Source organism: Passer domesticus, chromosome 2 (genome assembly GCF_036417665.1).
Source record: "Passer domesticus isolate bPasDom1 chromosome 2, bPasDom1.hap1, whole genome shotgun sequence".
In the NCBI taxonomy this organism is placed as follows: domain Eukaryota; kingdom Metazoa; phylum Chordata; class Aves; order Passeriformes; family Passeridae; genus Passer; species Passer domesticus.
Window position 1 is genome coordinate 88,109,041 of NC_087475.1, and position 15,415 is coordinate 88,124,455.

Below are 15,415 nucleotides of genomic sequence, written 5' to 3' on the forward strand. Positions count from 1 at the left end.
TGTCCTCCCAGCTTGTCCCTTCTCAAGTTTTCATGGCAATTTCTGCTCTTTGACTTGCTGTTACCTTTTCCTCCCCATGGGGCTCTGTCTTTGCATTAGTGGAAGGAAATAGTCCCTGCTTTGCCTCCTTCTGAACACAGCTTGAAAAACAGGATAGGGAGCAAACAAAACACAATGGTGCTCCACCTCAGTGATCCAACTGTGTCCACTCCCTTCATAGAATAGCTCTCCATCTTCCCTAGGAGTTCTTCCTGCACAGGAGTCCTGGGGTGAGACTTTCTTCCAGAAACATGCAGGAGATGAGCCCTCACAGAGCCAGCTGCGGCTTGGCCTACCAGGGTTTGATTTCAAGAATCGGTAGTAGGGACAGCACATCCTTTGGGCCCTGCGAGTGAGGGCCTCTCCATCTACACCTAGAAACCACACCCTGCAGTGCACAGCTTCTCCCAGCACCAGCCTGGGCTGCTGGGCTTGCCACTGGTGGGAAAGGCCTGCTTTGTCTGGGGTCTTGAGCACCATTGCCACACGTTTCTGGCTTTTGCTATGCAGGATCCCTGTTAGGCTTCCCCTGTGCCATCACTCTTAGCACACAAGCAGGACAAGGAGCACATTTCCTGCCTTCCCTCCTCCTCCACACAAGAGGCAGCCCAGCACAGGAGGCTGAGGCCTGCTGTGCTGCAGCCAGCTGAAGGTGCACAGTCCCTGAAGGACAGAGCTGACCAGCAGGTTCCTCTGCTGGCTGTCCACTCCTGAGGTCAGCCTGCGGTGAGCAGCAGCTCCTGCCGGGTCTGGACACAGCCCCCTCCCCTTGGCTGTAGGAAGAAGGCAGGATTCCATGCAGGATTGCTGTGCCTAGGAACAGGGCAGGAGGAGAACAAGGGTGATTGGGATGGGAGCTTGGGATGAATCAGGATGTGGAAGAGTCTGTCTCCATGTCCCTCTGAGCCCTGAGACCCCAGGCCCTGGAGCTCATCATTCCTTGCAAGACTCGACAAGGCCATGGTGGAGGGTAACACTTTTCCACTTCTGGAGCCCTGGGGAGCTGACAAATGTGAAAGGTGGAGCCTGTATTGTAATCTTCCAGAAGGCAGCAGGAGAGCAGGGCTGGAACAATCTCCCACAACAATGAGAGCCATTGTCTCCAAATATCTGAAGCTGAAGCATAAAATGCCTGATGGAGGAAACCTCATCCTGAGAACGATGGGGAGGCCAGCAGTTACACACAGAGGGTCTTTGAAATGGGTGTGAACGCTGCAGCCTGCATCCCCACTTGGCTGAGAGGAAATATTGGGTGGAAGACAGATGGTCAGGCATTTGGTAGAGTTCCTCCCTCCTCTGGTCTGAACAATTCTAACTAGCCTCTCTTCAGGCAAAGGAGGTCCATTCCAAAGATGCTCCATTTGCCTTGTAGAGGCCTAGGAATGTTCCCTCAGTTATTCCTGCCTGACAAAGACTGGCTTTGCAATGAGATTGGCTATTTCCTGTCAGTTACTAGGACACATGGTCAGTGGTATGGTCAGCTGCCTGAGGAACAACCTGCAGAGAACAATCCAGCATTGTCCCATGCCTTTGGGTACTCTCCAGAAAAAAGACCATATTCCCTCTCTGTCTTGGGCACATTCACTCTGTGTCCTGCTATTGCTGCCCATGTGAGACTGGAGGTGCTGCACAATGGGCTGGATGGGTTCTCTAAGTTGGTGCTCCCACATATTAGCTGAACTGATGTCTTGTAAAGAAAGGACACAGGTTCCTACAGGGGGGGGAACAACGCACAAGCACATCATCCAAGTGGGAGTCTTCCCAAGGGAGTCTTGCAAACAAATGCTCAAATTGGCCAGTGTTTACCCTCCTGAAGCCTCTGGTTGTGATCCTGGCTTTTGCCTCGCTGTCTTCCCACATGTTCCTGCAACCCAACATCTCAGAATTACTGCAGATAAGAAATAATAATAAAAATTACTGCAGATAAGCAGTAATAGGCTGGCACCCAGCCTCTACTTTCCCCAACAGTTGTGTCCCATTGGGGAGCATGAGAGCCAGCAGAGTCCATCTCCTCCTTGGATCCTCCATAACCTGTCTCAGAAAGCTCCATGGTAATGCTCCTCCAGTTTCCACCTGGATTTATTTCATCTTTACTGCTGAAAACAAAGCTCAGAAACCACAGCACAAGCTGCAGAGCCTCACAGCTGCCCCTGTGAGCTGTCCTCACACACTGCTGGGGCTCAGGGCTGTGCAACTGGATTTCAGGCTGTGAGAGGGCAAAGCAACCAGGCACAGTGGGAGCACCTTTCTCTGGGATTAATTCTCTCTTCCTGTACAGTCCCTGCTGCTAGCACTGCTCCTGTGCTTTCTGCCTTTCTCTTGGTTAGCATTTCCTTCCAGGCTACTTACCCATATGTCATTGCTGCAGATAAATCTTTGCCTTCAAATAATTTGGAATTCAAGAAAACTGGATAGCAGGACTGCTCAGGGGATTCAGGTTGATGGAGAAAGAGAGAATGTCCTCCACCAAGTGCATTTCTGAACAGGAGCACACTTGCTGTTGTTTGTATTTGGAACCCTCTCCAGCCTTACCCATCCGATTTCATGTTGCTCAGATGATCTGGACAGCAGCAAGTGATAAAGACAGGAGTGTGAATGCAGACAGCTTAGTGAATTCAATAGCTGCAACCAGGTGAGGGGGCATTTGCCCCAGACTGCTGCTGTTAAAGAAGAACATGACCACCAGCTTAACAGTAACCAGGGCATTAGGGAAAGTCTTCTGAGGCACCAAAGAAGAAATCGTCTGAAAAGAAAGTTTAGATGAAGCAAGAACAACTTGAGAGAGGAGAGCGGAGTGGGAAGGAAGCGCCATCGAGCCCAGGGTGCTCTGCAGCTTGGCCACCTCTGTCTGTAAGAAGCTCCCTGGCAGCTGAGTGCCGTGGGTGACCTCGCTGGTGGCACTGAGGAGTACAGCAGGCACAGACCCACATTCTGCAGTGTGACAACGTCACCCTGTGCTTTCACCTGTAGTTCATAGGCTGCTGGAAGAGCTGTGAATACTCACAAGCCCTTCATCTGCAGCAGGAAGTGTGTGGGACCAGGGGAAGCCCTGCTTCCACAAAGGGGATGTGTTCTTGCAGCTGCACTTCCTGCATGGCTGGTGGGAGGCTGGAGGTTCCACAAGTCTTGCGAATGTGTTTTTATGAGGGATGAGAGCTTGTGAACATTGGTTACATAAAGCTGTTTAGAAATGTAGGCTCTGACCCTGCCTGCAGCCTGTTGTGCACAAAGTAACAGAATCAGAGGATGTCTTCCACAGAGAGCTCAGGCTTGTCCTCCCTTGTAAGCAGCTCTGTGCCCTGATCTTCTGATGCTTCAGCTAAAGTGCCTGGGCTGTTGCTGTGAGCTCTCTTATTCCTGCGTCTCTGCACCCATGCATTCCTCTCCACACGGAGAAACCAGCTGATGGAACATCTCAGCCTGTTCCATGTATGTCTGCAGCATTTGCCATCACAAATGAGAAGCGAGACTTCATGATCACTGCCAAGTGATCCTTCTGCCCCACCAGGCCAGCTCATATTGAACCCCTTTGCTCAAAGCCCCAGCCTCCCTTCCAATGCAACTAGATCAAAACAGTGTTGGCAAGTTCTCTGTTGTGCTCAGGATGCACATGGGCACTGCCCAGACTCAGTCACAGATATGCTTTCCTCTCATTTCTGGCTCCCTTTTGCAGGCTATGCTCTGTGAGTTTAACTCTTTGCAAGCAAATGCCAAATATACCTGCCTGTGTATGTATTTTCACACACATGGACCCTCAGCAGGAGAGAGCAGGCAGCAGAGAGGGAAGGACATGTATGACCTGTGAAAGTGCCTGAGGCTATGCAAAGGGAGATTGTGTGAGCTGCAGTGATGCTCCTCTTCATCTGTTTTCCTTTGTCTTTGTGACTTGCTGTGTTGCAATAAGCATCTTGTGAAATGTCCTGGCGGGGAAATGATGAAAATTCCCCAATCTCCATGTGCTGTGGGGTACACCAGGGTGGGAGGTGGCCTGTTCAGCAGGAAGGCTGTTTCTGGCCACACTGGTAACAGGGACCGTTAGAGAAGAGTGATCCTCTTGCAGAGATGATGAATGGCCAAGGGAGAGTCACTGCTGGAAGTGCAGGTAACCCCCAATCCTTCCTTCTTCTCTGTCCTCCTGTCAAAGGGGTTGGGGGAAAGACAGGGCTGGGATGAATCCTGAGCATGGTGCGGTGGCCGCATCTCCTGCCAGGAGATGGGGCTGGGGACAAGAGCAAAGCAGCAGATGAGGGAAGTGGGCAGTGCCAGGCTGGCAGAATGACCTTTTCCTAGAGCCAGGGGGAATGGAAGTCCAGGCAGAGCGTGCCCTGCTGTTCCCTTCAGTGCTGTGTCTGTAAACAATGGGGCTGAAGGGCGCTCTCCTTGTGTCATGGCCCTGCTAAAGCTCTCTGCATCATGCTGAGCACAAGTCCCTGCTCCCATCTCTGCTCTCTCCATGGACAACCCAGTCAGGGCTCTCCCAACAGCTCCCAAGTGCCTTTCCCCCTGTGGAAACAATCCCTTCTGTGTGTCTGGCTGTGCACACCCTGAGCTGGGCAGTCACTCCTTTGCGGGACTGGGCCACTGCAGAAAGGGTCTCACGGTACAGAGGCAAAATGCAGGTAGTGAGAGAAAGAAGTTCTGAAGAGAGAGAAAGAGCAGGGAGATCCAGAAAGTGTGTTCAGTGACAGACAGGATAATGGAAGGCAAGCAGGAAGATGTGTTGAGGAGAAAGGAGGTCTGACAGGACAGAGGTGGAGTAAGGTTTGGGCAGAATACAGGCAGGTCCTGTGATAAACAGGGAAATAAAACAACAGCCTCAGGGCAGCCCCTGTGTTATTGTACTCTCTAGCTCTGAGCCCCTGGTAGTGACAGGAAGCAGGACCTGCTTCCACCACCTCTGGGGCTCCCCAGTCCTTGTAAGTAGGTTGTTTGGGTTCAGAGCACCGAGGGTTATTCTGCTCCTAACTCTGGGCTGGGACATGATCTCTCTTGCTTTGTGTTTTTCAGCCCCAGCAGAAAGGAGAAACTGCACCTGGCTGAACATCTGGGTCTTCCTTATTTTTGCCCTTCCAATCAAAGCTGTCTTCGTGGCCATCTGCCTTGGTGAGTTCCAGGGTGCCTTAATTCCCTCAAGATTAAGGGCTCCGGTGACTGCTTTTTCTCAGGTGAAAACCCATATTCTAGTACCTCTTCCAGGCAGGCAAATGCCCTTCACCAAAACAGGCCCCTCCACTCTTATTAGCTTATCCATGTCTTCTTTTTCCCTTTCCTAGCCCCTTCCTCAGAGGGTTTCTAATCCAGGTTTGTCAGCTGGGCAAGTGAGTCTCTCAGACAACTGAGATGAGAGGAGCTCTTCTGAGGGAAGGAATGACTGGTAGTGGGAGAAGTGGCCTGCTGTTCTCACCTCGTTGCTCAATCCAGATTTCATAGCTTGTTACTATAACAGAGTCTCTGTTGGGGCTCCAAAGCAGAAGCTGGAGGATAGCACAGGTTGCTCATGCACAAGATGAGAAGGATGACTATGGAGGGGCTTGATAGATGGTTTGCAAGCAAAGCTGAGTTAATAGAAGAAATAACAATTGATGATTTTTGAGTGTATCCCTTGCAAGGAAGAAGACAAGGCAATCAGCATGGAAACAGATAAAAAAAAATCCATTAACATTTTTGTAAGCTAGGCTACATGCGTAAGTAGACGTGCATACGTGCCTTATTAAATTTCTGTAAAACTTTTGCCAATTACATTGACATTAATTGCTTTGCACCAATGAATATAGTAAGTTATTGTGATGTAGTTAATGACTTAAGATCACACTTTGTTAAGGGTATATAAGCTGGAGAACATGCAGAATAAAATCTTTTTTCTTCTTGGACCCTGATCATATTTGTGTATGTCACGTCTGACCTAATGGTAACAGACGACAATAGCACTTTGCTTTGCTTTCCTCTCTTCTCAGTGGCTTTACTTGATGGAAGCTCTGGCCATTACAAGATTATCCTCCAGAACTCTACAGAGTGGTATTGTGTCCCCAGCAGTTCTGCAGAGAAAGGTGAGTGATGCTGAGAGCCTCATAAGTAACAAAAGGACTTCACCAAAATTTTGTTTGGTTTCCCCTCAGCCTTTGAGGTGGGGAATATTACTGTCAATCACAAGTGGATTGTTTGAAGGAAGGAATCTGGGGAATTGAGGTAAGAAGACACTCTATTGTACATCTTTACTAAGAATGCTGTGTAAACATACTCCAGGTCAATGAAAGAGGGTGGGTCATTCCATACCTTCACTTGACCAACCTTCCTACTCTTCCCCTCACACAACCCCTCTAATGCAAGACTGGTCTACTGATCTAGATGAAAGTGCTTTTATGCTGGCTGGTTCAATCCAGCTCCACTTCCTGTGCTGGCTCACTGCCTGTTCACACAAGCATGATGGTCAGTGTGAGGGAAAGAGGAGGGAAGATGATGAGTTCAGAATAGCTGGAGAGCTGAGCTGCAGTCACACATGAAGTGATGGTAATATGGAGTGCTGGAATGCTGGTAGTGCAAGTTCTCAAACTCAGGTCAGAGATCCCTTCTCATGCAGCCTCGACCTTTGTGAAAACATATCTAGCTTTTAGCCCACCATTTGAATCTCTGGGCATAAGGCAGATCTCTTGGATAAGCTGGCTGTGGAAGGAACTGCCTGTGGTGGCAGCAAGGCTGAATCTGCATGAGCTGAGGGCTGGGACAACTCTTCTCTGATGGAAGTGTTTCTAGAAAAGCACAAGCCAACTACTTTTCATCTTGCTTCCTCAAGAAGGCTAAGGCAGAAACCATGTCTCTCACCAAAGAGAGATTGCATGGACATGGCAGGACAGAGACAGAAAGGGAAGAGGCCCCTTCAGGCGAGCAGAAGAGAGCATTTATCTCTGCCCAGGCTTTGGGTTCAAACCCCACTCCTAAGCCCTGGGACCCTATATTGAACTCCCAGCCGTAAAGGACAGCACATCTTGTTCAAAAGCAGGATTTTTTTCTCCCACAGTGGATGGCTGGACGTGCTGCCCAAAGGGCTGGAGAAGGTTTCAAAGAAGCTGCTATTTCCTGTCCCCTGACACGATGTCATGGCCTGAGAGTGAGCAGAACTGCAGTGGGATGGGCTCCCAGCTGGTGGTGATCAGCAGCAAGGCAGAGCAGGTGAGTGCACAGGGCTGAGAGAGGGACCCAGCAGGCAGAGGCACAGTGCTGGGCCCTGGAGGGGACTCAGAGCCCCTCCTTGTCCTGCAGGGGAGGGGGAAGGTCCTGTCTGCACCTCTGCAGCACCAGCCCCCTCTGCCACCAGCCCCATCCCATGTGGACTCCTGATGCCTCTCTGTGCTCAGTTCTGCCTCTCATGGACATTGTGCTTTTTTTCTAGGAGTTCCTCTTCAACTTGGCAAAAGAAAAAGCTACCAACATCTATGAAACAAAATTCTACATAGGCTTATCTGCTTACAAAAATGGGAAGTGGCAATGGGTGGATCAGACTCCATATGAGAATACAGTCACGTGAGTATCCTGGTGGAGTGAGGAGAGCCCTAAAATTCATGCCCTCAGTCCAAGTGACCAATACATTGTGTAAGGCAGGTATTTGTCAGAGTGGGAATTCTGTCTTCAGCTGCTCTGCAAGTCAGAAAACTTACACAATTTTCTATTCAAAACTATGGCTCCTGATTTCTATCACAGTGACTTTCCTTTTCTCTTCTACAACTGTTTGAGGTGACTTCACATCCACTGTCATGCTAGTGCATTTCCAATAAAGGAACTTTCTTTTACAGGTTCTGGAAGCCTGGAGAGCCCAATTTACTCTTTGCAGAAAAATGTGCTGCAATTCACGTCAAGGGAAACACAGACCCCAACACTTACAGTAACTGGAATAATGTCCTTTGCTTCACAAATTGCTATCGAATTTGTGAACAGGCAGTCAAACTTCTCTGAGAAAGGACATAAAATCCAGTCATCAAAGTACCTCAGTTCCCAGCCTATGCCCTTCATCCCTTTACAAGCTGGAGATCAGTCCTGGATGAAATAGCTCACGCTGATGTCAAGGACCTACTGTGAACCTTTCTACTCTCCTCCTTCAGAAACAAGGGTCCTAAGGGTTCTCCATCACTTTCCTCGAGTCCTGGCACAGACAATATATCTCAATGATGTGGAAAAGGTCATTATTGTTTCACGAAAGGATACCTGTTCTTCAAATCACTGGAGCAGAATTTGAAAGAGCATTCAGTGGAGTATCCTTGTCCCTCCTCTGAAGGGAAAAATTATTAACGGCTGTAGTGTTTCCTTCTCCTTCAGCACATTCTGTGTGGATTAGTTTTTTAAAAAAAATTAATAAATGTTAATTCTGCTCTTTGCATGAGGATGTCTTCTGAGTGATGTGTCCCAGATTCCCACAGTCCAGCCTCTCAACACAGAGGTTTTAACTTTTCAGTGTGTTTAGCACCCATAGATGAGAACATTGCTGAGTGTGCTGGACCAGCTGGGAGCAGGAAGAATGTAATGTTCATCTGTAGAGCATGTGAGGAAGGTCCTGAACACTTTGGAGAATCATTTGTGAAGCCAGAAACAGAGCAGGCTGTGTACTATTCAGTGCCAGGCAGTTTGCCCAGGATGTAGCAGAAAAAAACAATGGATGTTGGAGATTCTGCCGAGATGTGGCAGAATGAGGCATGGCAATGAAGAGGAGACAAAGCAATTAAATGTAATAAGAAGGAAAAAAGCCAGAGCCTGCTAAGAAGAAATTTTTAATCAGAGAGAAGGGTGGAAGACCCCTATCAGAGGCATCACTACAAATCTGACACACAGAAATATTGAGCAATGTTCTTTTCTACTTCTCTAAAATTTCCCAAACTCCAGTCTGTATGTTCCTTCCTTTCATCAATGATATCCATATTCTTTGAGGAGCTGGGAGTTTCCAGTTTGGGACTAAAAATACAACCTGAAAAATCAGTTCTGGGTGATTTTTTTCCCCATTAGAAATGTGAAAACAAATACAAATTTTTGTCATTTCTGCCTGAAAAAGTGCATTCTCCAGGTTTCTGGTTTAGCCACTGGACCAAAAGTTTGGCTGTTGCAAAGTGTTTGCCTCCTAGTTTCTAAAGTTACTGGATACTTTCACAATAGAGAAAACTATTTTTTGTCCAACATGACCACAAACCCAAACATTGCAATGGACTTCTCGATTTCCCCCAGCTCAGTTCTGCAACCTACAGCAACGGGGTTTTGAGGAAGAAAAAGAGGCAGGTAAGATATGCAGAGAGTGACCAATATTTTACAAGTGGTTTTAGGGGTGCTGCAGTTCTGGTTCCTGGAAGGTTGATGGGGCAGAGCAAAACCCACACCAGGAGACTGGTCTGCAAGAAAACGCACGTAACTTGCTAGAAACAGTCTCCCTGCCCCAAATTTGGAAAAAGAAGTTTTTCTTGAGAGGTCATGACAAAAGAGGGATCTTGGGAGATGATGCTGGGTTTGCCTACAGCATTGCTGAAGGGATGTTCCTGATCCCCTCTTCAATATGGATTTGGCTGATGGAGGTTCCTATCTCCAACAGATAAGAATCAGTCTTTAGCCCTCAAGTCTGTCTTGATTCAGGAGGCAGCAGATGCCACAGCCAGAGGTGCCAATAGACAGTTAGGTACAGCACTTTCAGAAAGCTTCAGAAGGACATTCCTGCACACTGAACCCAGGGCTTGGGTGGGAAGGACAAAACGTTTTTGTCTATCAGACAAAAAGCCTATCAGTTTATCAGAATAGCAGTCCTTGCACTCAGGTGGACATCTTGGCCACATCCCAGCTGCCTCTCAGAACAAGACCTGGATGCTTACCACTCCTTGGCACATTAACTTTTGCTTTGGAAAGGAACTCAGGTCTGAGGAAAGGAGCCACAGAGACATTCACTTCTGAGAATACACACACCATTGAGTGCAGGTACTCTGCTGCAGCAAAATTCTCTTGTGGTTCAAACCTGAGCTAGCTTCTGGTTTTCCTCCAGAAAGCTCATGGTACCCAGTCTTTGAGTTGCTGCCTTCAGCTGGAAAAACATAATTAGAGCAATGTTGGAAGGACATCCAGTGTTGATTCTTATGGTCAGACTTATTAATTACATCTGTACACTGAGCATGCTCCTCTCTTTATGCTTAGCTCTGACAGCTGAGTCTTCCTTTATAGGATATGCCTGACTTTCTGTAATAAATCATGATCCTTGCCAAGCCAAGTGATGAAATAAAGCGAATGTACGTGTTTTTCTTGGCAGACATTATCTTTTATAAGGATTTAAATTTTCCTCCAAGGGTGTCTGTTCTTTTTTTAGACAATGCAGAGAATTACACCTCTACTTTTCTTTTTCTGTTTTATCCCACCGCAGATTCTCTCATGTTCCCTTACAACATTTATTTCTCCACTTCTTTATTTTCTTTGCACTCCTTCTGTCTCTCATACTGTTTCCCCCTTTATTCCTTTTTTTTCCTTTTAAATTTTGTTTCCTTTTACCTTTTCTTGCTCGACCACAGATGAAGAGCATACAATGTTGTTTGGGAGAAATAAAAGAGAGAAATAGCATTTAAAGAAGTTCTGTCACTGGACACACATCTGTTCTGTCTTTTAAAATTTAGTGTTTCTGAAATTATTTCCTTAGCAGTCTTGTATAAGGTATTAGTACTAACCCAGGCACTGTTTTCCTTGCAATGTTCTTGTTTTCCAAGAGATCCACAACCCCCAGTTGCTCACTTGTCCAGTTCATTCTGGTTATCCATTGTTTATCTCAAGTTGTCTAAGACAAATACTATGATTTTAACCTTTATGTCTCTACCTGGTTACAAGGGAATAAAACCATTTTTTAAATTTTATATGGAATCAGTTTAAATACCTGAGCAATCTTTTTCACATCCTGCTGCTTAATTATAAATCATTTATCTTGACAGGCTTTTGGACAATCTGCTGGTTTCCTGGAAATGCCTCAGCTGATCATGAGCACTTCAGCACCATCTCCTGTTCACAGCAAGTCACCTGCACTCTCTCAGTGTCACTGTGATCTACCTTCATGAGATCAGGAGGAGATGCAGAGTGCCTGACTCTGTCACTGCAGTCCCTTGTGGTACATCAATGACTCTACATCAAGGTAAGAATTCTGTAACACTCACTAGAAAAAAAAAACAACACAGCCATAAGACAAGGAATTGCTTTGTTTAGGATCTCAAAATGCACCATAAAAATTGGCTTGTGCTCTGGTCCATGTTTTAACATAGGGGAAATTCAGCCTAGCATTTAAGAACTGGATATGGATCTGGTTGTTTAGATTGGAAATCAAAACAGACCACTGTAAACTCACTCCAGTGCTCTGTTCCTCCCATGACATTCAATCCTGCTAGGTGAGGCACCTGCTGTCTTAGATCCTCATGCAGACTGAGTTGCCACAATATTACATGCACAATTTTAGATGTCTGCAAATTTACTCTAGCTAAGGATCAAGGAGGTAAGTTCACTGCCTGAACACTCTTTTGCTTCTGACATGAGCTGAAGCCGCTGTTTCTCACTACAAAGTTGCCAATTTTGAAAGCAGAGGATGAAGGCAACCTCTTTCAGAACAATTAAACACATATGAAGGCTTCTCCTGTGCAGTCCATAAGGTCTTCCTTTAAATTATCATCCTCATTTCTCATGGCTATAGCCATAATTTCACCTGAGTTCTTCCATTTATTTCCAGCTTTATTATCTCCTAACATGTCTCTGTTTTTAAAGTGACATTTTCCCCCCTTTCCAACTCTTCTCATAATGATTATAATTAACAAATTTTGCATACCTGAAATCAGAGTGAGTCTGGAACAGAGAACATTTTGGAGATAACAAAACAGAGAAAGCAAAAAATGGAAAGGGGTTGATTGGTTTCATTGGTAATAGGAGAGCCAATGTTTCCCCTTCTGTGGTTAAAATTGCTCCTGTTGGGAAAAGAAGTAGTGGGACCCACACAGAAAAAGGCAGATTTGTGAGGAAGCCAAGAACAAACTCTTGTATCACATGTACAATGCAGAGACGCTTCTCAGATTCATTAGAACAGCACACCATTCATACACCATTTAAAACTACTGCAGAGCACTGGCTTTAGGACAGACAATCACATTTTCATGAGTCAAAACCTGCTTAGGAGATATATTGCTTCATGGGATCATCTGACCAGATGGGGAAAGAAACAGCCAGCTGCTGGGAAGGGTTTGCCCAGACTGGATATCCCCAGGCCTTAAAGAAACTAGTCAAATTCCTCCTGACCAGATATGAAAAGGTTTCTGCCTGCAGATTCATTTTTGAGTCATCATCATCTGGGAGCTCAGTCATATTTTGGTGTTCAGAAAATATCTTGGTGAAGGCTTCCTATGCAAAGGCCTCTTGCAACTATGAATCACAAGTGACACAGTACAAAATACGTGCATGGAAGTTTAGAATTATTCTTCCTGAATTCTTAACAAAATCTTGTATTAAATTCAGTTATTCATCTTTTCACAGGGCATTTTTCTAAGTGTAGGTACCCTCAAAATTTTGAATGCCTCCTGAAGAACCAAAGCAGCCCTTTAACACCATCAGATGATTCAACAAACTAATCTGTCTACTATTCACACAAAACCAAAAATCAAGTACTTATATAAATGCTCTTCATCTTGAAGGGCAGGACTGTGCTCACAGGCTTGATCCCTACTTTTTCTTTTTTTCCCAACTGTTACAAGTGTTCTAAACAAAACTGATAAAAAATATCAACCCACCTCTCCATGCTTATAAGTATGCATATTTTAACTATCTCTTCATACTTAAAATATGTAAGACTCTTCTCACAACACAAAATACAGGGTCCCTGCCTAGAGACTGCACAGTTGATGTGTCAATTAACCCTGGTTGCTACTGAGTAGAATATTGCACCACAACACTGAAAGACTGGCTTGAATGCAGTATTAGGGAAAAAAGAGAAAGAAAAAGAAAAATAACAATTTTCAGTGATCAGAAGTCACTCTTGGTAGTGCCCAAAGGCTGTGGTTCACTATCACATCTCAAACCAATGCATTCCATAGAGCAATGAGCCTTGCACTGTGCTGAGATCACAAATGACTCAAAACAAGCACATTTTCTGAGAACTGCTTCAAACACTTTTCCCTGAAGCTCTGGTTTTCCTGCCTAAGTGTGCTACTTGGAGACAGATCAGGTCTGACTCATATTGATTTGTGGAATCCTGTGAGCTGGCCCCAGTACACAGAGCTGGAGACTAAGAGTTAACAGACAAGATGATGTGGGGTAGGGATCAAATGGTTGCAGGAAGTGAGGAAAGAAGCATCCCTGTATTAAAATAATAAATCTGTAAATGTGTTGCAAGCTTAATTTACCTGCAGATCCATGGTCTTCCTCACTTGATTTCAGATGTGCCTCATCACAATGGGCCTGCCTGGCAACCAGTGGAATATGTGTGACCTTGGTCACCACCACAGGACCCAACACTGACCTGACGACTGATTTCCGTGCTTTACCTCAGACCTTCCTCATCCCTGGAGACTTGTCCAACCATCTAGACCCTGGATGCTGTGCCAGGTGTGCCCTGCTTGCCCCACTCAGGTGTAGTGGCTGGTCCCCAGCTGTCCTACTGCAGCTGGCTCCTGGCCACCGACCCTCGGGAGCAGCCACCTCCACTGTGCCCTCACAGTGTCTGTTGTACTACAAAGCAAATCAGGAACTGGAATTCATTTTATTTTGTTGGTTTTTTGGGGAAGGCAGACTCTTGTCAGTTTGTTTTAGTAAAGTAGCTCTTTACTATTGAATATTATGTAAATATGGAATATTATTCCACAGCTCACTTGAGCTTTGGGTAGAATTTGCTGCTGATGGCCACCTTCTTCACTGTATTTATGATCACTTTGATTCCAATTTTGCTGTTTTTCATGCTGTTTGTAAAAAGCCTCTTTTTTTAGAAAAGACAAAGTTACTGCACTCCTTAACATCTTCCATGAGCTCCTCAGTATTGCTGACAACCATAACCAGCTTTAAAAGTCATGTTCCAGTAGCTTTTCATATAATTTAGATTATCTTTGGTTCTTTTTCCTTCAGGGACAATTCAACAGGCTAAACTGGTTCCTCATAGCTTCAAAGTAGTGCAGGAGGGATACAGAGCCATTCACATCCTTGAAGTGGTGCTACAGTCCACTTGTTTTAGCAAGTCTGAGAGAAGCAGGAAGAGTTTTGTATGTTGGGTTCCACCACAGGCCACGCAGTGCTGCCTGGATCTGTGCACAGGATCTGCAGTGTCTGTGCAAATCTTTTTATCTTATGAGATTCTGGGTTATCTTATAGGTTATATAGGTTATCTTATGAGAGAGAACCATGTAAATCAATCCAGAAGAAACTGATCGGTAATCTCAACAAAATTGTTGCAGAACCACTGACAGATTACAACTTTACTGTTGGATTCAAGCCATATGAGGCCAGATGTGATGGTTGATGAATAAAATCCTTCTGACAGAAAGACATGTTTGGAGAAGCAAATGCAGTATGGAAACACAACACCCACTTTTCATGCAATCATGGAGTGGTTTGGGTTGAAAGGGACCTTCAGTGTCATCTAACTGCATTGAGCAGGAACATCATCAGATCAGGTTGCTCAGAGTCCCATCCAACCTGATCTTGAATATTGTCAGGGATGGATATCAACCAGCTCTGGCTCTGGGCAACATGTGCCAGTGTTTACACTTGGGCCAGCCTTTCTTGAACCAGTTCTACTTGACTGACAGCAGATATACCATGTGAGTCAAGCTGCTGTGAGTTATTGAGTGGTGGCCCGGCCAGCTGATGAATTTATCAGTTCAAGTGGTGGAAAACACCTCTAGTGCTATAGTCAAGCTGAAAGAACCAGCCAATCCTACTGAGAAAAGTGCAATACTTGAACAAAGATTCATTGAAAATAATGCTGAGATTTGGCCTTTAGGAGCCTCCTCATCACCCATAACAAACTTCAGTTCCACTAGCCTAGTGAATTGTCTTTAAACAGCAGATTTCTTCAATGACAGACAGCAAAATACTGCTTACAACCAACTCTTTCCCCTACCACTGCCCTCACTTCCCCACTAATGGAAGCAATCCTATGTCTGCTAACACCAGGGTCTTACTATACAATAGGCTGCCTATGTGTCTGTTGCATGCCTTAATTCAAGTTTCAAAACCTCCTTCGTCCTGCCTAAACCAGCTACCTGTGTTTCCCTTCTTTCTGCTGCAATTAGCATAAATTCACTCCCACAGCAACAAGATCAATGTGATATGGTACACGTCATTTGGTGGCCAGCCTCCCTTCACTGGGTTTTACAGTGTCCCATTCAGCAGCAGAATATGCTATTTTTGCATA

The 15,415-nt window shown here is 45.7% G+C and overlaps 1 protein-coding gene and 2 long non-coding RNA genes across 8 annotated transcripts in view; 2 read left to right on the forward strand and 1 right to left on the reverse strand.

The window, feature by feature from the left end:
* Positions 1-13,670, reverse strand: part of LOC135294523 (uncharacterized) — a 24,786-nt gene extending 11,116 nt beyond the window's left edge. The window contains exons 1-3 of one of the 6 annotated variants that reach the window (XR_010356597.1): positions 13,554-13,670; positions 13,413-13,471; positions 10,916-11,188 (exon numbers count right to left, since the gene is read on the reverse strand). This is a non-coding gene — a long non-coding RNA (uncharacterized LOC135294523). The other 5 variants (XR_010356599.1, XR_010356600.1, XR_010356598.1 and 2 more) reach the window with 5 other exon arrangements.
* On the forward strand, positions 4,008-8,407 carry LOC135294522 (C-type lectin domain family 4 member E-like). The gene is made up of 6 exons (XM_064409891.1): positions 4,008-4,141; positions 5,047-5,142; positions 5,994-6,086; positions 7,055-7,206; positions 7,427-7,557; positions 7,827-8,407. Exons 1-6 carry the CDS (start codon positions 4,102-4,104, stop codon positions 7,984-7,986), a joined length of 672 nt encoding a protein of 223 aa, XP_064265961.1. The 5' UTR covers positions 4,008-4,101; the 3' UTR covers positions 7,987-8,407.
* LOC135294525 (uncharacterized) lies at positions 11,033-14,546 on the forward strand. The gene is made up of 3 exons (XR_010356603.1): positions 11,033-11,167; positions 13,447-13,614; positions 14,128-14,546. It is a non-coding gene; the product is annotated as an uncharacterized LOC135294525 (long non-coding RNA).
* The last annotated feature ends 869 nt before the right edge of the window (positions 14,547-15,415 follow it).

Coding starts and splice junctions, on each gene's coding strand:
- LOC135294522 (XM_064409891.1), top strand. CDS start 4,102: ATGATGAATGGCCAAGGGAGAGTCACTGCTGGAAGTGCAG. Junction 4,142..5,046: donor AGTCACTGCTGGAAGTGCAG/GTAACCCCCAAT, acceptor TGTGTTTTTCAG/CCCCAGCAGAAAGGAGAAAC. Junction 6,087..7,054: donor CAGCAGTTCTGCAGAGAAAG/GTGAGTGATGCT, acceptor TTTCTCCCACAG/TGGATGGCTGGACGTGCTGC.